We start from the raw sequence: 22230 nt of genomic DNA on the forward strand, positions 1-22230 counted from the left end.
AGAAAAGCAAATTATTCCCACTCCCCACCCAAATCCCACATCTAAGTAATCTCTCGCGCACATCTCAGTCCCACACTAAATGTCCCACACTAAATGTTGTTTCTCTATTTAGGCCATGCTAAGTTCATTCTCCTACCCCTCCTCGTGAAAATACAATCAAACAGCACTGTTAATATCTCTCTCTCCTTCGATTGCTCCTTTATAAAGGTGCCACTTGACCCTGAATTAACTCCCACCGATAGCGAGCTGTTCCACACGTTCACTATCCTGTAGGGGAAATGGCCTCGTTCTGCGCCATGAACTTCATAGGAACACGGGAACGGGAGTCGGCCATTCAGCCCCTCGAGCCTGTTCCGCCATTCAATTAGATCATGGCTGATCTGTATCTTAACTCCTTTTACCCGCCATTGTTCCATAAACCTTGATGCCCATCAAAAATCTATCGATCTCAGTCTTGAAAATTTCAATTGTTCCGCAGCCTTTTGGGGGAGAGAGTTCCAGATTTCCGCTACCCTTTGTGTGATAAAGTGCTTCCTGATTTCACTCCTAAATAGCCTGGCTCTAATTTTAAGATTGTGCCATCTTGTTCTGGATTCCCCCACCAGAGAAAATAGTTTCTCCATATCTACTCTATCAAATCCCTTTATCATTTTAAATATCTCCATCAGATCATCCCTCAATCTTCTAAACTCAATACTCAGCAGCCATTTGAATTGTGCCCAGACAGTGAGTGTTAGCAGACCATTGTACTTTGGGGGACATCACCAGAGTTCAATCCTGTGCTTACCTGATGTCCATACCTGTGCCATCCAGCAGGGATCGCTGGTGAGTAATCAGGAGCAGGAACCCTGACTGGTTTTATCCGTAACCAAGCTCATTGTAGCCCCCTTAAGAAAGAAGGAACTTGCATTTATATAGCGCCTTTCACAGCCACAGAACATCCCAAAGTGTTTTACAGCCAATGAAGTACACTGTCGTAATGTAGGAAAGGCAGCAGCCAATTTGTGCACAGCAAAGTCCCACATACAGCGATGAAATAAATGACCAGATAATCTGTTTTAGGTGTTGGTTGAGGGATAAATATTGGCCAGGACACCGAGGAGAACTCCCCTGCTCTCCTTCGAAATAGTGCTGTGGGATCTTTTACATCCACCTGAGAGGGCAGATGGGGCCTTGGTTTTACGTTGCATCCAAAAAAACGGCACCTCCGACAGTGCAGCACTCCCTCAATACTGCACTCAACTGTCAGCCTGGATTATGTGCTCATGGAGTGGGACTTGAACCCACGACCTTATGTCTTAGAGGTGAGAGTGCTACCCATTGAGGCATGGCCTTACCATTGGCCTTACCACGATCATCTAACTCAGATCAGGAATCGAACGTGGGACCTTATGTTTCCCGTGACTCGATATCACACAGTGATTGGTTCATTTCCAACTTAGTCATCAGGGGAGCTGCACAGAAACAGGCAACTTTGATCGCTGTCCATTTTTCATGAGTTTGCATTTTGCCTTTACAGATATTACCATCACCTGTTCACACATTTCCTGCCAGTGAGTCTACACGCACTCATAGACCAGACGGCCAACTGCGAAGACATCCTGATGAATTTCCTGGTGTCAGCAGTCACTAAACTTCCCTCAGTCAAAGTCACGCAGAAGAAGCAGTACAAAGAGACGCTGATGCAGCAGGTGTGTCAAGTTATTTTACCCTATCCGTGGGGTCTGAGATTGGTGGAGAGGCAAAGGGCTACATAGTGGGCACCCCATTGATGGGATGGGCCCACTCAATGGGTGTTCCTAGAACATAGCTTAAAAATGGTACCAGAAGGGATTTGATAGAGTAAATAAGGAGAAACTGTTCCCACTGGCAGAAGGGTTGGTAACCAGAGGACACAGATTTAAGGTAATTGGCAAAAGAGCCAGAGGCGACATGAGGAAAAACATTTTTATGCAGCGAGTTGTTATGGTTTGGAATGCACTGCCTGAAAGGGCGGTGGAAGCAGATTCAATAATAACTTTCAAAAGGGAATTGGATAAATACTTGAAGGAGAGAAAATTGCAGGGCAATTGGGGAAAGGGCAGGGGAATGGGACTAATTGGATAGCTCTTTCAAAGAGTTGGTACAGGCACGATGGGCCGAATGGCCTCCTCCTGTGCTGTAAGATTCTATGATACTGCATTGCCCCCAGTGGATTAGTGAGTAAACTGAACTGTACAGTCTAGAACATTCCAGGTTCAACTCCTGGTCTGTCCTGAGTTAGCTGATCACAGCCTGGGCAGTAACAGGGGTGCTATACTTTTGTTTTATTATTCTTCGGGACGTGTGCATCACTGGTATTTATTGCCCCTCCCTAGTGGCCCTTGAGAAGGTGGTGGTGAGCCGCCTTCTTGAACCGCTGCAGTCCGTGTGGTGAAGGTTCTCCCACAGTGCTGTCAGGTATGGAGTTCCAGGATTTTGACCAGTGACGATGAAGGAACGGCCGATATATGTCCAAGTCAGGATGGTGTGCAACTTGGAGATGACGGTGTTGCCATCAACCTGCTGCCCTTGTCCTTCTAGCTAGTGGGGGTGACGGGTTTGGGAGGTGCTGTCAAACAAACCTTGGCGAGTTAGCCTCAGAAGACCTGGGCTAGAGGGGAAATAAACTCAGCCAAAGTTCCTGTTCTTAATGGAAAGTGCACATATGTGGATGTAGGATGAGGACAGGCTTAGGCACGACTCTAATGCCCCCACAGTCGAGTAGCCTGCAGAATTAGCCCACTTACAGCTAATTCCACGATCCCATGCTCCCAGAGGGGAGCTCACTTGCAGGGGGGCATGGGACTGGAGACCTCGGGGGTGGGGCTGGAGACCTGGGATGTGGGGCTGGAAACCTGAGGCCACCATCTTGCCACCTTATCTCTGACCCGTGCTCCCTTTGAACATGCCTTCCCCATTGGGAGTGCGGAGCTAGCCTTTCGACGTCTAGGCCAACGCATGAGTAAAGGTCACTCGGATGAGGGAATGGAGGGCTACCAGTGCTTGAAGAGTGGGCGGAGGAGAAGGGGGAGGAGATTGGAAGAAGAATAAAAGACCGTCAGCTAAAGGCATCCTGGGTGTAGACATATTATGTAGAAGTCACCTGATTAACACCATGAAACTCGAGCTCAGTACCACTGTGAAGGGAGGGGGTAATGGGACCAAATGACTAGACAGGATGTCAGACAGATATAATTACAAAGAACATATCATTAGAAATAGATTCCAGCAATTAGCTTTGGTTCCATGATTCCATCGTTGGAATAATGATAGTGTCACGGTAATATTCCAGTGATAAGTCTACCAGCTGTCTGTTTTGCCATAATCAATAATCACTAGTGATTAGTGTGGTGTAATCTTGATAACATGAGTTGGACCAGGAATGTTCTGCTGAGATCAGCAGTTCCAAATGCTGCTCGTAAAAAATGATCAATTTGTAATATTTATACCTCCTTCGATTTAATTATGCGTGCTGCATGCGATTCTTAATTAAAGCACTTTAAATAATATATGATCTTTTTACGTTCAGTTGTTAGCAGTGCTTCCATTAGTGTATAATTTGAAGTAATTGATTTTAACTTTATCCCTTGCTCCAGCAGCCAGTTTATAAAAATAAAACACACACACATTAAAGTTAAGCTCCCTCGTTGGCTTTGTTGATAGAAGCAGTGAGGAACGTTGTTACCTCCAGACTCGACTATTCCAATGCTCTCCTGGCTGGCCTCCCACCTTGCACCATCTGTAAACGTGAGCTCATCCAAAACTCTGCTGCCCGTATCCTAACTCACACCGAGTTGTGTTCACCCGTCACCCCTGTGCTCGCTGACCTACATTGGATCCCAATCAGGCAACGCCTCGCTTTTAAAATTCTCATCTTTGTGTTCAAATCCCTCCATGGCCTCGCCCCTCCCTATCTCTGTAACCTCCTCCAGCCCTACAACCCTCCGAGATCTCTGCGCTCCTCCAATTCTGGACTCTTGCGCATCCCCGATTTTCACTGCTCCACCATTGGCGGCCGTGCCTTCAGCTGCCTAGGCCCTAAGCTCTGGAATTCCCTCCCTAAACCTCTCTGCCTCTCTCTCCTCCTTTAAGATGCTCCATTAAAACCTACCTCTTTGACCAAGCTTTTGGTCACCTGTCCTAATATCTCTTCATGTGGCTCGGTGTCAAGTTTTGTCTGATAATCGCTCCTGTGAAGCCCCTTGGGATGTTTTACTACATTAAAGGTGCTATATAAATGCAATTTGTTGTTGTTGTGAAGGTACTGCCGCAATGCTGTTCGGTATTCTTTGTAGCGATTTGATAGAACTGTTAGGCCAGAGAGCAGTTAAGAGTCAACCTCATTGGTGCAGGACTGGAATGACATATAGGCCCAGACCAGGTAAGGGCGGCAGGTTTCCTTCCCTAGAGGGCATTAGTGAATCGGTTGGGTTTTTATGACAATCCGACAGCTTCATATCACTTGGTTATATCCTGATTTTGTTTTTAAACTGACTTCCAAATTCTCAAACTGCTATGGTGGGATTTGAACTCACCTTCTCCAGATTATCAGTCCAGTAACGTAACCACTGCACTACACTTGATTGGACAGTGGAGGCAATGGATCAAGTTGTCCACCTTGGCGGTCGGTGGGCCAGAGCCGTGTTACGTCGGGAGAAGACATATCTGAGGAAGGAAGGAGCAACCGCAGCCTGGGAATTTCCTCGGAGCTGCTCCCGCTCTGCCGCCGCATCTTTGCCGTAGGTGCAGTGGAAATGGGATTTTCATCTGCACCCCTCCCCCCCTCCGAGCTTGAGGTCCCAGCGCAGTTGTTTGTCGGCATGGTTCAGTGGGTAGCACTCTCACCTCTGAGTCAGGAGCTTGTGGGATCAAGTCCCATTCCGGCATCTTGAGCCCATAATCTAAGCTGAGACTCCCAGTCCTGGGGCAATGCTGTACTGTTGGAGGTGTCGTCTTTTGAATGAGATGTTAAACCGAGGCTGTCTGCCCTCTCAGGTGGACATTAAAGATCTTTCCAAAAAGAGCAGGGGAGTTCTCCCCGTGTTCTGGAATCCTAAAAAGGTTACAGCACAGAAGGAGGCCATTCTACAAGAGCAATCCAGCTAGTCCCACTCCCCCGCCCTTTCATCGTAGCCCTGCAAATTTGTTTCCTTCAAGTACTTATCCAATTCCCTTTTGAAAGCCACAATTGAATCTACCTCCACCATCCCCTCAGGCACTCGCTGTGTAAAAAAGTTTTTCCTCATGTCGCCTTTGGTTCTTTTGCCAATCTCCTTAAATCTGTGTCCTCTGGTTCTTGAAACTTCCACCAATGGAAACAGTTTCTCTCTATCTACTCTGTCTAGACCCCTCGTGATTTTGAACACCTCTATCAAATCTCCTCTCAACCTTCTCTGCTGTAAGGAGAACAACCCCAGCTTCTCCAGTCTATCCACGTAACTGAAGTCCCTCGTCCCTGGAACCATTCTAGTAAATCTTTTCTGCACTCTTTCTAAGGCCTTCCCATCCTTCCTAAAGTGCGGTGCCTAGAATTGGACACAATACTCGAGTTGTGACCGAACCAGTGTTTTATAAAGGTTCATCCTAACTTCCTTGCTTTTAAACTCTGTGCCTCTATTTATAAAGCCCAGGATCCCATATACTTTTTTAACCGCTTTCTCAAACTGCCCTGCCACCTTCAATAATTTGTGCACATGTACCCCCAGGTCTCTCTGTTCCTGTACCCCCTTTAGAATTGTACCCTATGGTTTATATTGCCTCTCCTCGTTCTTCCTACCAAAATATATCACTTTGCACTTCTCTGCGTTAAATTTCATCTGCCACTTGTCCGCCCATTCCACCAGCCTGTCTATATCCTCTTGAAGTCTATTACTATCCTCCTCACTGTTCACTACACTTCTAAGTTTTGTGTCATCTGCAAATTTGGAAATTGTGCCCTGTACACTCAAGTCCAAGTTATTAATAGATATCAAGAAAAGCAGTGGTCCTAGTACTGACCCCTGGGGAACACCACTGTACACCTTCCTCCAGTCCAAAAAACAACCGTTCACCACTACTCTCTGTTTCCTGTTACTTAACCAATTTTGTATCCATGCTGCTGCTGCCCCTTTTATTCCATGGGCTTCAACTTTGCTGACAAGCCTATTATGTGGCACTTTATCAAACGCCTTTTGGAAGCCCATATACACAACATCAACCGCACGGCCCTCATCAACCCTTTCTGTTACCTCTTCAAGAAAATGCAATCAAATTAGATAAACACGATTTGCCTTTAACAAATCCGTGCTGGCTTTCCCTAATCAATCCACACTTGTCCAAGTGACTGTTAATTTTGTCCCAGATTATCATTCCTAAAAGTTTCCCCACCACTGAGATTAAACTGATCGGCTTGTAGTTGCTGGGCTTATCCTTATGTACTGGCCAATAGTTATCCCTCAATCAACATCACTAAAACAGATTATCTGGTCATTATCTCACTGCTGTTTGCGGGATCTTGCTGTGCGCAAATTGGCTGCCGCGTTTCCTACATTACAACAGTGACTACACTTCAAAAAAAATACTTCATTGGCTGTGAAGCGTTTTGGGGACCTCTTGAGGTTGTGAAAGGGGCTATATAAATGCAAGTTAGTTGGTTCTTGCTTCCTTTCTTTCCCCACTCTCCCCCCATCTCGAGTGTGCTGCTGGACCCTGCTTCCATAGGCATTTCTACACCCTCGTTCAAAGGCCAGGGCACCCCTCGGAATCAGTGCTGTTATGTAAACAGGACAGCAGGCAAACCAGCTGCCGACACCGCTCTTAGTGACAGGTCCTGAACCATGTTGAGACACATGACAAACTTTCCCACATGATTAACCCGAGGACTTTTCCAGATGTGATCCTGTCACTGGGTTCAATTTTCCGAATCACCGGGGTCTCCCACCCTTTAACACTGTCAGCAGTTATGGATATGTTTAGTGGTTATGTTACTGGTCTGATAATCAAGTGAGTTGAACTCCCAACGTGGCAGTTTGAAAATTTGAATTCAGAATAAAAACAATCAGGATATAAAAAAAGTGATCATGAAGCTGTCGGATTGTCGTAAAAACCCAACTGGTTCACTAATGTCCTTTAGGGAAGGAAACCTGCCGTCCTTACCCGGTCTGGGCCTATATGTGACTCCAGTGCCACACAAACGTGGTTGACTCTTAACTGCCCTCTGGCCTAACAGTTCTATCAAATCGCTACAAAGAATACCGAACAGCATTGTGGGAGTACCTTCATTACAACAACTTGCATTTATATAGCGCCTTTAACGTAGTAAAACGTCCCAAGGTGCTTCACAGGAGCGATTATCAAACAAAATTTGACACCGAGCCTCATAAGGAGATATTGGGACAGGTGACCAAAAGCTTGGTCAGAGAGGGAATTTTTAAGGAGCGTCTTAAAGGAGGAGAGAGAGGTAGAGAGGCGAAGGGGTTTAGGGAGGGAAGGTACGGCCGCCAATAGTGGAACGATGAAAATCGGGGATGCACAAGAGGCCAGAATTGGAGGAGCGGAGAGATCTCGGAGGGTTGTAGGGCTGGAGGAGGTTACAGAGATAGGGAGGGGCGGGAAAGGACTGCAGCGGTTTAGGAAGAAGGCCCACTACCACCACCTCAGGGCAACTAGGGATCGGCAATAAATGCCGGCCTTGCCAACGCCGTCCAGATCCCGAGAATGAAAGGGATTTCTGTGGTTTGCCTGTGTGGGGGTGGGGGGGAGCGGATGAAGCTTGGTTTTGGCCTGCAGTAGGCACAGGACAGATGATACCATTCGAATGAAGTGGAGGGTGGGGGCCTTTGGTGTCCTCCCACCTCGTTTTCCATCTAGAAACTCCAGGCAGCCAAGTGCAGGATGCCCAGAATGATGGGGCCGTGTCTTGACTCAGATCATTTACTGGCCAAAAGGCCTGCGTGGGACCTGGGGCAATCTGAGGAATTACAAGTAGGCTTCCACTTTTAAAGTACCTCCCCCCAATCGGGACCTTCTGCCTGCCAATCTCCAGCTATTCTTGATGTCAGCCGTGGCTCGGTGGGTAGCACACACTCTATCAGAGTCAGAAGGTTGTGGGTTCAAGTCCCACTCCCGAGACTTGAGCACATACTCCTAGTGCCAGTACTGAGGGAATGCTGCAATGTCAGAGGTGCCGTCTTTCAGATGAGACGTTAAACCGAGGCCCCGTCTGCCCTCACAGGTGGATGTAAAAGATCCCACTGTACTAACTCGACGGGAAAAATTGCAATGGTGAGAGAGAATGAAGGCTAGAGGTGAGCGAAGGGATCACGTTCTCAGACGAGCTCACTCTTGTATCCTGACTAAGACTACGAGTGATAACTCCACATTGCCACTTTAAGGATTCAGCTTATTTCACCAGTAGCATCCTCTGTGTGTTGAGACCATGTGCGTGGAATCAGTTTTCAAGACGGTACTTTTTCATTGTATTCCCTGCACAGTTGGAAGCTGGATTGATTTCTGGTTCGATTTGGTAGGCAGACCTGTGAGGTTTAGACACCATCATTCATGGGTTGAGCTAACACTGACATGAAGCAATCAATGATGTTCCCACTGTGGACGGAAGGTTTGGTAATCATGCTACCGTCCCTTGTTGTTGATATATTATTGATTAACTCCTGCTGAATAATTTAGGGGCTGTAATTCTAGTAATGACTAAAGTAAATGAATTCCAAAATCTGTGCCCTTAGCATTAACTGCTTGGACCCGTATTGCAGAATATATTCAACAGGACAAATAGATTGCTGCCCGGAGTCATAGAATTTTATTTAAATGCTACCTGTTTTGAATTGTTCACTGTTTCATTGGGCCTATCATTTCTCTCACATTGCACAGCACTGTAGTGTATGAACGTGCTCTGCAGGAACACAATTGCCCTGCTTTGCCTCTGCTGGGAAAATAGAAACCCCCCAAAAATACTGGGCCAACTTTGGCTGGAGTGGGGCGTCTCGCTGCATGTCCCATTAGTGAGACTTTTTCCCTCACCCTTCAGCTGGAATATAATTTTTGCCGGAAGTTGCCGGAAGTGCGAGCTGATAACGGCACAGCGAGGGAAACGGGGCTTCTGGGACATTAGTGAATGGAGGGATCAACAGTCAATCTCCTTAACCAATGAGATTTAAGGATTGAGAAAGAAACAGAAGAATGACGGAGAAAGAAATAGGGTGAATTAGCGTCAAATCAGGTACAGAAAGAGAAATAAAGAGAGGGAAAGAAAGATTAGATTAGGAGAGAGAGAAAAAAGAGACAGAAAGGAAAAGTAAGAAAAATATTTGAAATTTGAAGTTTTTTAAATCTCTTAAGAAGAATTCACTCCATGCAGGAATAAGACTGCAAAGTTTCAATAGTTCTCTTTCTGGGCCAGAGAGGTTGTTCGACATTGTGTTAACAATTATCATTGTTAAAAGGTTGTTTACGCCGTTAATTATGAACCCTAACTTTCTGCGACAAGTTTAATGGGCGATTAATGTGCAAATCCAGCAAGTTCTTAAAAATAATGGGGAGGTTGAGGGCGAGATGCCATTTGTGTGAAGCAAACCGTGGAGTGGCGTAAATCGACCAGCAAGTTCTGAAGATTCTCAACTCATGGCGTTTCTCTTCATCTACTGAACTTGCTGGTCGTTAAAACGCCGTTATTTTTCCAGGAAGATTTGGCCCATGAAGTCATCTGTTCTCTCCACAGATGCTGATTGATCTGCCGAGTGTTTCCAGCATTTTCTATCTTTATTTCAGATTTCCAGCATCTGCAGTTTTTTTTGGTAAAGTAGAATTAACGTGATCCATTAGTGAATCACACAAACAACCTACAGAGTTTATTTAAAAAGAGTCCCTACGAACTAGAGAAAACAGAACTCATGAACGAAACTACAGCAACTTCTCCCGATAAAAGCAAGATTATTTCTCCAGCAAAATGCAGTGAGTGGAGGATAGTTACATAATACAAATTATATACGTAAAATCAATCCCAGTCACTTACAGCAGTGATTGACAGGGGATTTACCCAATCATCTCCATTCTGGCTGGGACTTGTGGTGTCAATATATGCAGCCATATTTTAATGGACGTCCTATGGTGTTGTTCATTTGAGTCGGAAGATGCACTCTATCTGTCTATCATCTTTGGTTAGGGGTCACATCTGCACGTGTGTTCCCTTGCCCTTCTTGTGGAAGTTGGAATGGGGATCCCCTGGTCTGTTAATATTTGCAGGGGATCCTTGAGAGTGTGTCAGTATTTGCCGGGGGTCAGAGGTGGTGTGTCGGTGTCTGCAGGAGGTCCGTGGGAGTGTGTCAGTATTTGCCGGGGGTCAGAGGTGGTGTGTCGGTGTTTGCAGGAGGTCCGTGGGAGTGTGTCAGTATTTGCCGGGGGTCAGAGGTGGTGTGTCGGTGTTTGCAGGGGGTTCCTGGGAATGTGTCAGTGTTTGCAGGAGGTCCGTGGGAGTGTGTCAGTGTTTGCAGGAGGTCCGTGGGAGTGTGTCAGTGTTTGCAGGAGGTCCGTGGGAGTGTGTCAGTGTTTGCAGGAGGTCCGTGGGAGTGTGTCAGTGTTTGCAGGAGGTCCGTGGGAGTGTGTCAGTGTTTGCAGGGGGTCCGTGGGAGTGTGTCAGTGTTTGCAGGAGGTCCGTGGGAGTGTGTCAGTGTTTGCAGGGGGTCCCTGGGAATGTGTCAATATTTACAAATGTCAACAACAGAGAACTGTGCATCTGCCAGCAATGAGTCCCTCTCAAGGCAAAAGTACCTGACTCGGTGCTATTGTCCACAGGATTAGGAATAGGGGTGACTAGGGTAGGGGTGACTAGGGTAGGGGTGACTAGGGTAGGGGTGACTAGGGTAGGGGTGACCATTTTGAACCCAAATAGGGTGTGAGCAGTTTTTTTTAAGAAAAAGCATGAGTGAAATAGCGGCCAATCACAAATGCAGCAAATGGACTGTTTTCTTGAATCATTTTCATTTCCCAAAACTGTCAGGGGCCTCCCCCTCCCTGCTCCTAGGGTTGCCAACTCTGGTTGGACGTATTCCTGGAGATTTAATCACATGACCTCTCACCTCCAACCACCCAGCCCCCACCCAGCAAAACTGCCTTTTTGCGCCATTTATCAATATTTTTTATAACTAATAAATTAAAATGTTCAAAGAAAATGAAAAAAACACTTTTTTATTGCCCCTATGATTTTTCTCCCGTGCTTTGCTCACAGCAGTGTCCTGGAGATTAATCTTTGATTCCTGGAGACTCCGGGATAATCCTGGAGAGTTGGCAACCCCTACCTCTCCAAAATCAGACTGTCCAATTGATTCAAAACTGGACCTTAAATGGTTATATGAATGCGAGTTGTTGTTGTTGTATAATCTTTTGACAAAGCAGAGGTTTTATGATTGAATGACTTTCTGATTCTGACTGGTTTCTTTCTTCTTCCCGATCACACAGGGGTCAAAGAGCACTCGCTGGGCCGATCCAGACCATTTCACACAGAGACAGAACTGCATTAACACATTTGCCAGCTGGTTTGGCTCCATGCCCCTCGTACACTCACAGCTCCGCCTCGACCCCGTCCTGTTCAAGGATCAAGTCTCCATCCTTCGAAAAAAGTACCGCGATATCGAGAGACCGTGAAGGACAGGCTCGGGATGGTCAGTCGCTGTAGGCCTGGCCTAAGGGACATGACCGGGTCAAAGGTCTTCTCAGAAGAACACAAGTCAAAAAATAACACAGATCAAGATTCTTCACACCCTCCTCAAATCTTTTAGACAATCTTCCGCACAGCCTGAAAGAATAGGCCAACTGACTTTTTTTTAAAATCGCTGTTATTTACTACAACACAATCCATGTGGAATCACTAAAAATGTGATTTATCTCTTAATTGAGGCAGTTTTGGAAGAGATTCAGAGGGGTGGCCAATACCCTCCCAGAACTGGTTATACATTAAGTTCACATTCACAAGACTGCGCTTTACCTAATCCTAATAAAGTAAACCAGTTCTTATCAGTTGCTTATGTTATAACCTAATTTCTCTGAAAGACTGCGTGTTCGTTATTTGTTCCAAAAAAAGGTCCATAATCCAATCAAGATATGCTGGAGAGTTCTCCAGCGTAAATGAGAAAACTGGCTAAACACGCCTGGCAATTTTCAAGATTTCATTCTTTTCCTTGTCAACCTAAGAAATCTGTAAAGATCGACTAATATAACGATTGTGTGGGGGGTGGGGGGGTCAATGAGTGAGTGCCAGGGCCTGAATAACACTACCATTTGTAGGAGTCCTGCTTCTGGACCTGTGTTGTTGGATGCTGGTGGTTTGTAAAAGAGAAAGAGAGAGAGAGAAGTGTGCAGAGTCTCCCCTGCTGTGACCCTGCCTAGAACACACCAGTTTACATGAAGATTCAGTGAGCTGGTTTTAATGTTAAATTGTTCACGTTTTTTTTAAAAAAAATAATGCAGTTCAAAATGGAAGATGCATGTTGCTGCCCACAGGATTATGTTGTATGAAATTACATTTTGTCCAATACGTTGCATTGCATTGAATAATTTAGCACAGGCCTTCCAATCTGCCTCCGGAACACAATAAAATCATAGAGTGTAGACGGAGGCCATTTAGCCCATCATGCCTGTGCTGCCTCTTTGAACGAGCTATCCAATTAGTCCTATTCCCCCTGCTCTTTCCCCATAGCCCTGTAATTTATTTCCCCTTCAAGTATATATCCAATTCCCTTTTGAAAGTTAAAGTGCGTTCCAGATCGTAACAACTCACGGAGTAAAAAAAAACAATTCTCCTCGTCTCCCCCCTGGTTGTTTTGCCAATTACCTTAATACGACCAATTAGCCTTGAAAGAGAAAAACATAAAGCTTTGAAATTCCACTGTGTGAATTGAACACTTAATGTGTTCGTATGAAATTACATTGTCCATTGTTTCAACTGAGTTAATTTATTTAAAAATAAATAGGTTAATGCTGTTTCAAATAACAAAGACACACAATACATCAAGTGTTCATACGCTAATGTTCGTGCTGTGTAAGTTCAGAGGCCAAAGACTGAGTTTGGGATCACCATGGCAACTGCCTTCGTTTGAGGATATTTGCTGTTCATTTCCCCCCGTGTTTGGGATGTGAGATGTTGACAAGGCAGGTTCACAAGCCACATCTTACAGCCCCAATGCTTGAAGGTGCGTTCATAGAGAATAGAAACTCCTGGCTCAAAGAGGCTTGGGGACCATGGAAAAACTGCTCAGTGCCCTCCCCGTGACTGAAGGAATGGACTATTATTGTCAGAAATTTCCTTGTGAAATGTTCCTGTTTGCTGCATTTTCAGGCATACTTGGGAAAACTATAATCTATTGCATCACACGCTCACAATCCTCCACACACACACTCATTCACTCACAATCCTCCACACACACACTCATTCACTCACAATCCTCCACACACACACTCATTCACTCACAATCCTCCACACACACACTCATTCACTCACAATCCTCCACACACTCATTCACTCACAATCCTCCACACACACACTCATTCACTCACAATCCTCCACACACACACTCATTCACTCACAATCCTCCACACACTCATTCACTCACAATCCTCCACACACACACTCATTCACTCACAATCCTCCACACACACACTCATTCACTCACAATCCTCCACACACTCATTCACTCACAATCCTCCACACACACACACACACACTCATTCACTCACAATCCTCCACACACTCATTCACTCACAATCCTCCACACACTCACTCATTCACTCACAATCCTCCACACACTCATTCACTCACAATCCTCCACACACACACTCATTCACTCACAATCCTCCACACACACACTCATTCACTCACAGTCCTCCACACACTCATTCACTCACAATCCTCCACACTCATTCACTCACAATCTTGCTCACACACTCATTCACTCACAATCCTCCACACACACACTCATTCACTCACAATCCTCCACACACACACTCATTCACTCACAATCCTCCACACACTCATTCACTCACAATCCTCCACACACACACTCATTCACTCACAATCCTCCACACACACACTCATTCACTCACAATCCTCCACACACTCATTCACTCACAATCCTCCACACACACACTCATTCACTCACAATCCTCCACACACACACTCATTCACTCACAATCCTCCACACACTCATTCACTCACAATCCTCCACACACACACACACACACTCATTCACTCACAATCCTCCACACACTCATTCACTCACAATCCTCCACACACTCACTCATTCACTCACAATCCTCCACACACTCATTCACTCACAATCCTCCACACACACACTCATTCACTCACAATCCTCCACACACACACTCATTCACTCACAGTCCTCCACACACTCATTCACTCACAATCCTCCACACTCATTCACTCACAATCTTGCTCACACACTCATTCACTCACAATCCTCCACACACTCACTCACAATCCTGCTCTCACACACACTCATTCACTCACATTCCTCCACACACTCATTCACTCACATTCCTCCACACACTCATTCACTCACATTCCTCCACACACTCACTCAATCCTGCTCTCACACACACTCATTCACTCACAATCCTCCACACACACTCACTCACAATCCTCCACACACTCACTCAATCCTGCTCTCACACACACTCATTCACTCACATTCCTCCACACACTCATTCACTCACAATCCTCCACACACTCACTCAATCCTGCTCTCACACACACTCATTCACTCACAATCCTCCACACACTCACTCAATCCTGCTCTCACACACACTCATTCACTCACAATCCTCCACACACTCACTCACAATCCTGCTCTCACACACACTCATTCACTCACATTCCTCCACACACTCATTCACTCACATTCCTCCACACACTCATTCACTCACATTCCTCCACACACTCACTCAATCCTGCTCTCACACACACTCATTCACTCACAATCCTCCACACACACTCACTCACAATCCTCCACACACTCACTCAATCCTGCTCTCACACACACTCATTCACTCACATTCCTCCACACACTCATTCACTCACAATCCTCCACACACTCACTCAATCCTGCTCTCACACACACTCATTCACTCACAATCCTCCACACACTCACTCAATCCTGCTCTCACACACACTCATTCACTCACAATCCTCCACACACTCACTCAATCCTGCTCTCACAAACATTCACTCACAATCCTCCACACACACACTCATTCACTCACATTCCTCCACACACTCATTCACTCACAATCCTCCACACACACTCATTCACTCACATTCCTCCACACACACTCATTCACTCACAATCCTCCACACACTCATTCACTCACAATCCTCCACACACACTCATTCACTCACAATCCTCCACACACACTCATTCACTAACAAACCTCCACACATACACACACACACACTCATTCACTCACAATCCTCCACACACACTCATTCACTCACAATCCTCCACACACACTCATTCACTCACAATCCTGCTCACACACTCATTCACTCACAATCCTCCACACACTCATTCACTCACAATCCTCCACACACTCACACACACTCATTCACTCACAATCCTGCTCACTCATTCACTCACAATCCTCCACACACTCACACACACTCATTCACTCACAATCCTGCTCACTCATTCACTCACAATCCTCCACACACACTCATTCACTCACAATCCTGCTCACACACTCATTCACTCACAATCCTCCACACACACTCATTCACTCACAATCCTCCACACACACACAGACCCACAGACCACCACACTGAAACAATCTCTACTTGCATTCACAAACAAAACACTCTCCATTCTACGCATACACACTCACAGCACACACACACCTCTGATTGTATTCTTACCGTACACTCACAATCTACCACACACACACACCTCCACTTGCGTTCACCCACCACACACTCACAATCATCCACTAACACAAACACACTGCTATGAGCCTCCACACACACTAATACTCCTACACGAATACACACTATCAGAAAACACACCCGCCACATTCTCACAATCCTACACACACTCCTCTAAACACACACACACATCACTCACAATCTTCCACACTCATACTTCCATTTTTATTCACACACCACACTCGCACACACCATGCACACAATCCTCCACTCATTCACATACCAGCCTCACAATCCACGCACACACCTACCTCCACCCAATCCACACACACACAATATCTTCCACATTCATACAATCCTCCTCACACACACACTCAATCCTCTCCTATGCACTCTGTCTCTTACACACACACACACACACAATGCCCTTGTACACTGTCACACACTCACAATCCATCTCTTGTACACACACACACACAATCCTCTAATATAGTCTCTCAAATTTTTTTCTCATATTCTACCGCATTCCTTCCCTCAGATTCAGGAGCCAGCCCTCCAACCCAGAGGCTCAATCCTTTCAGATGAAATGTCTTTACTGAGTGTTTAATTTTTCCGCGTTCCCCCGAAATGTGCGAGATTGCTCTGTGGACTTCCACTAAAGGTCACTATCAAAAAACAAAATTAACCTGCATGTGGGGATGATGGTACAGAGAGAAGGTCAAAGGACAAACACCTTGAAGAGCTCGGTAAGATCCAACTCCAAACCCATGGGACTTAATATGGTGGGTTTACCTGAGCTAATGAGCATAGACAATAAATTCCACCAGATGCTCCTACAGCGAAGGTCAAAATACTCTACAAAACTTACAGACTAGTTTTACCTAAAAGACTGAAGAAAAACAACAAGCACTATTTAGGATAATCATCAAACCCAGTGGACATGAGACCAGAAGTGAGACATGTGGGATGAGCGAGTTAAACTGGTGGCCAATTGTGAAAAAAATAACTAGCCATCCAACCAATTGGCCCCAGGGCCCCAGCAATGACAGAGATAGCCTTTAGCAAATGGTTACTCACCCGACACAGGTCAAAAACAGCAAAGTTTAGGAGAAAAGCCAATGCAGAAATGCTACTGGGTGGTATTATGAGCTACATTCAACTAAAACAGGACAGTGATCAACACTTAGAATGGACTTCTAGATAGAGTAGTGGAGGCAAAAACCCTGGAATCACTTAAGAACCAATTGGATGCTGCAATGGATATACTGTAGGGTGTTTCCGGATGGGTGAATTAAGATGGGCTGAATGGCATCCCCCATCTTTAATTATCATAAGAACGTAAGAAATAGGAGCAGGAGTAGGCCAATCGGCCCCTCGAGCCTGCTCCGCCATTCAATAAGATCACATGATATCAAGAAACGGCTGAGTGCACTGGATACAGCAAAGGCTATGGGCCCCGACAGCATCCTGGCTGTAGTGCTGAAGACTTGTGCTCCAGAACTAGCTGCGCCTCTAGCCAAGCTGTTCCAGTACAGCTACAACACTGGCATCTACCCGACAATGTGGAAAATTGCCCAGGTATGTCCTGTCCACAAAAAGCAGGACAAATCCAATCCGGCCAATTACCGCCCCATCAGTCTACTCTCAATCATCAGCAAACTGATGGAAGGTGTCGTCGACAGTGCTATCAAGCGGCACTTACTCACCAATAACCTGCTCACCGATGCTCAGTTTGGGTTCTGCCAGGACCACTCGGCTCCAGACCTCATTACAGCCTTGGTCCAAATATGGACAAAAGAGCTGAATTCCAGAGGTCAGGTGAGAGTGACTGCCCTTGACATCAAGGCAGCATTTGACCGAGTGTGGCACCAAGGAGCCCGAGTAAAATTGAAGTCAATGGGAATCAGGGGGAAAACTCTCCAGTGGCTGGAGTCATACCAAGCACAAAGGAAGATGGTAGTGGTTGTTGGAGACCAATCATCTCAGCCCCAGGACATTGCTGCAGGAGTTCCTCAGGACAGTGTCCTAGGCCCAACCATCTTCAGCTGCTTCATCAATGACCTTCCCTCCATCATAAGGTCAGAAATGGGGATGTTCGCTGATGATTGCACAGTGTTCAGTTCCATTCGCAACCCCTCAAATAATGAAGCAGTCCGTGCCCGCATGCAGCAAGACCTGAACAACATTCAGGCTTGAGCTGATAAGTGGCAAGTAACATTTGCGCCAGACAAGTGCCAGGCAATGACCATCTCCAACAAGAGAGAGTCTAACCACCTCCCCTTGATATTCAACAGCATTACCATCGCCGAATCCCCCACCATCAACATCCTGGGGGTCACCATTGACCAGAAACTTAACTGGACCAGCCATATAAATACTGTGGCTACAAGAGCAGGTCAGAGGCTGGGTATTCTGCGGCGAGTGACTCACCTCCTGACTCCACAAAGCCTTTCCACCATCTACAAGGCACAAGTCAGGAGTGTGATGGAATACTCTCCACTTGCCTGGATGAGTGCAGCTCCAACAACACTCAAGAAGCTCGACACCATCCAGGGCAAAGCAGTCTGCTTGATTGGCACCCCATCCACCACCCTAAACATTCATTCCCTTCACCACCGGCGTACCGTGGCTGCAGTGTGTACCATCCACAGACCCAATACGAATGCAAACTGGGGTCAAGCAGGGCTGCGTCATCGCACCAATGCTCTTCTCCATCTGCCTCGCTGCAACACTCCACCCCATCACCATGAAGCTCCCCGCCGGAGTAGAGCTAACCGACAGGACAAGCGGGAAACTGTTCAACCTTCGACGCCTCCAGGCCAGAACCAAGACCACCCCAACCTCTGTCATCGAGCTGCAGTACGCAGACGATGCCAGCGTGTGCGCACACTCAGAGGCCGAGCTACAAACCATCGTCGACGCATTCACCGAGGCGTATGAGAGAATGGGCCTCAGGCTAAACATCCGGAAAACAAAGGTCCTCTCCCAGCCCGCTCCTGCCACACAACACTGCCCCCCGACCATCAAGATCCACGGTGAGCCTCTGGGCAGCGTGGATCATTTCCCATACCTCGGGAGCCTCCTCTCGCGCGAGCAGACATCGACGATGAAATTCAACATTGACTCCAATGCGCCAGTGTAGCCTTCAGACGCCTGAGGAACAGAGTGTTCGAAGACCGAGACCTCAAATCCAGCACCAATGGTCTACAGAGCAGCCGCGGTCCCCGCCCTCCTGTACGCATCAGACACATGGACAATGTGCAGCAGACACCTCAAATCCCTGGAGAGATATCATCAACGTTGTCTCCGCAAAATCCCGCAAATCCACTGGCAGGATAGGCGCACCAACGTGAGCGTTCTCTCCCAGGCTAATATCCCCAGTATCGAGGCACTGGTCACGCTCAACCAGCTGCGATGGACGGGCCACATTGTCCGCATGCCCGACACAAGATTCCCAAAACAAGTTCTCTACTCCGAGCTCCGCAATGGCAGGCGATCACTAGGAGGGCAGAGGAAACGCTATAAGGACACTCTCAACGCCTCCCTAAAAAAATGCAACATCCCCACCAACACGTGGGAATCGTTTGCCCTAGAATGCCCAAACTGGAGAAGAAGCATCCGCGAAGGCGCCAATCACCTCGAGCGTCACCGCGTGAAGCACGTAAGCAGCGGAAAGAGAGCGCAGAATCCAGAGCGTCTCACCCACCCGCCTTATTAAACACTACCTGCCCCACATGTGGCAGAGTCTGCGGCTCCAGGATTGGACTATTCAGCCAACGTAGAACCCACCCTCCCAGAGTGGAAGCAAGTCATCCTCGACCCTGAGGGACTGCCAAAGAAGAAGAAGCACTGCAGCAACTCGCCAAGGTTTCTTCGACAGCACCTCCCAAACCCACGACCTCTACCGCCTGGAAGGACAAGGGCAGCAGGCATGTGGGAACAACACCACCTGTACGTTCCCCTCCAAGTCACACACCATCCCGATTTGGAAATATATCGCCGTTCCTTCATCGTCACTGGGTCAAAATCCTAGAACTCCCTAACGGCACTGTGGGAGAACCTTCACCACACGGACTGCAGCGGTTCAAGAAGGCGGCTCACCACCACCTTCTCAAGGGCAATTAGGGATGGGCAATAAATGCCGGCCTCGCCAGCAACGCCCACATCCCATGAATGAGACAGAGGGGGAGGTATAAGAGGAGGGGGGGTCGCAATATTAATTAAAGAATCAATTACTGCCATAAGGAGGGATGATATATTAGCAGGTTCCTCAAATGAGGCCATATGGGTGGAGCTTAAAAACAAAAAGGGGGCAAGCACTTTGATGGGAGTGTACTATAGACCCCCAAACAGTCAGGGGGAGATAGAGGAACAGATATGTAGGCAAATCTCAGAAAATTGTGCAAATAATAGGGTAATAATAGTGGGGGATTTCAACTTCCCCAATATTAACTGGGATACTCAGAGTGTAAAAGGCTTAGAGGGTACAAAATTCTTAACATGTATCCAGGAGAGCTTTTTGAGCCAGCATGTAGAAAGTCCGACAAGAGAGGGGGCGGTACTGGACCTAATTCTAGGGAATGTGGCCGGCCAAGTGGAAGAAGTGCTAGTAGGTGAGCACTTTGGTGACAGTGACCATAATTCAGTGAGATTTAAGGTGGTCATGGAAAAGGACAGGGAGGGGCCGGAAATAAAGGTTCTAAATTGGGGGAAGGCCGATTTTAATAGGATAAGGCAGGATCTGGCCAAAATGGACTGGGATCAGCTGCTTGTAGGAAAATCCGCATCGGAGCAATGGGAGTCTTTCAGAAGGGAGATTGAGACCATACAATGGCAACATGTTCCCGTAAAGGTCAAGGGTGGTTCCAAGAACTCCAGGGAACCTTGGATGTCAGGGGATATACGAGAATGGATTAGGAAAAAAAGGAGGGCTTTTGGCAGATACAAAAGGCTAAGGACGGAGGAAGCCCTAGAGGAGTACAAAAAGTGCAGGGGGATACTTAAAAAGGAAATTAGGAGATCAAGGAGGGGCCATGAAAAAACACTGGCGAGCAAAATAAAGGAAAATCCTAAGATGTTTTATAAGTATATTAAGGGTAAGAGGATAACGAGGGAAAAAATAGGGCCCATTAGGGACAAAAATGGCAATCTGTGTGTGGAGCCGGAAGATGTAGGAGGGGTTCTAAATGAATTTTTTGCATCTGTTTTCACTATGGAGAAGGACGACGTAGACATAGAAATACGACAGGGGGACTATGATATACTCGAACATATTAACATCGAGCGGGAGGAGGTATTGGCGGTTTTAGCAGGCCTAAAAATGGATAAATCCCCAGGCCCGGACGAAATGTATCCCAGGCTACTGTGTGAGGCAAAGGAGGAGATTGCGGGGGCTCTAACACATATATTCAGAACCTCTCTGGCCACAGGAGATGTGCCAGAGGACTGGAGAACCGCTAATGTAGTACCATTATTCAAGAAGGGGAGTAGGGAAAAACCGGGGAACTACAGGCCAGTGAGCCTAACATCAGTGGTAGGAAAATTATTGGAAAAAATTCTGAAGGACAAAATTAGTCTCCACTTGGAGAAGCAAGGATTAATCAGGGATAGTCAACATGGCTTTGTCAAGGGAAGATCATGTCTGACTAATTTGATTGAATTTTTTGAGGGGGTGACGAGGCGTGTGGATGAGGGTAACGCAGTGGATGTGGTATACATGGATTTCAGTAAGGCCTTCGATAAAGTCCCGCACAGGAGACTGGTCAAGAAGGTACGAGCCCATGGAGTCCAGGGTGCCTTGGCACTTTGGATACAAAACTGGCTTAGTGGCAGAATGATGTGGAGATGCCGGTGATGGACTGGGGTGGACAAATGTAAGGAATCTTACGGTTGGACTATAACCTGGTGTTGTAAGATTCCTTACATTAGTGGCAGAAGGCAGAGGGTGATGGTCGAAGGTTGTTTTTGTGACTGGAAGCCTGTGGCCAGTGGGGTACCACAGGGATCTGTGCTGGGGCCCTTGCTGTTTGTGGTCTACATTAACGATTTGGATATGAATGTAAAAGGTATGATCAGTAAGTTCGCTGATGATACAAAAATTGGTAGGGTGGTAAATAGCGAGGAGGATAGCCTCAGTCTGCAGGACGATATAGATGGGATGGTCAGATGGGCGGAACAGTGGCAAATGGAATTTAACCCGGAAAAGTGCGAGGTGATGCACTTTGGAGGAACTAACAAGGCAAGGGAATACACAAGGAATGGGAAGACCCTAGGCAAGACAGAGGGTCAGA

The 22230-nt window shown here is 46.7% G+C and overlaps 1 protein-coding gene across 1 annotated transcript in view; it reads left to right on the top strand.

The window, feature by feature from the left end:
- The window catches only part of LOC137342733 (exostosin-1-like), a 221555-nt gene extending 209528 nt beyond the window's left edge, over window positions 1-12027 (top strand). The window contains exons 10-11 of the mRNA XM_068006891.1: window positions 1520-1691; window positions 11470-12027. Of these exons, the coding sequence (XP_067862992.1) occupies window positions 1520-1691; window positions 11470-11655 (358 nt within the window). The 3' untranslated portion in view covers window positions 11656-12027. The remainder of the gene's footprint in view (window positions 1-1519; window positions 1692-11469) is intronic.
- Window positions 12028-22230: the final 10203 nt, after the last annotated feature.

Source organism: Heptranchias perlo, chromosome 26, assembly GCF_035084215.1.
Source record: "Heptranchias perlo isolate sHepPer1 chromosome 26, sHepPer1.hap1, whole genome shotgun sequence".
Lineage (NCBI taxonomy): Eukaryota > Metazoa > Chordata > Chondrichthyes > Hexanchiformes > Hexanchidae > Heptranchias > Heptranchias perlo.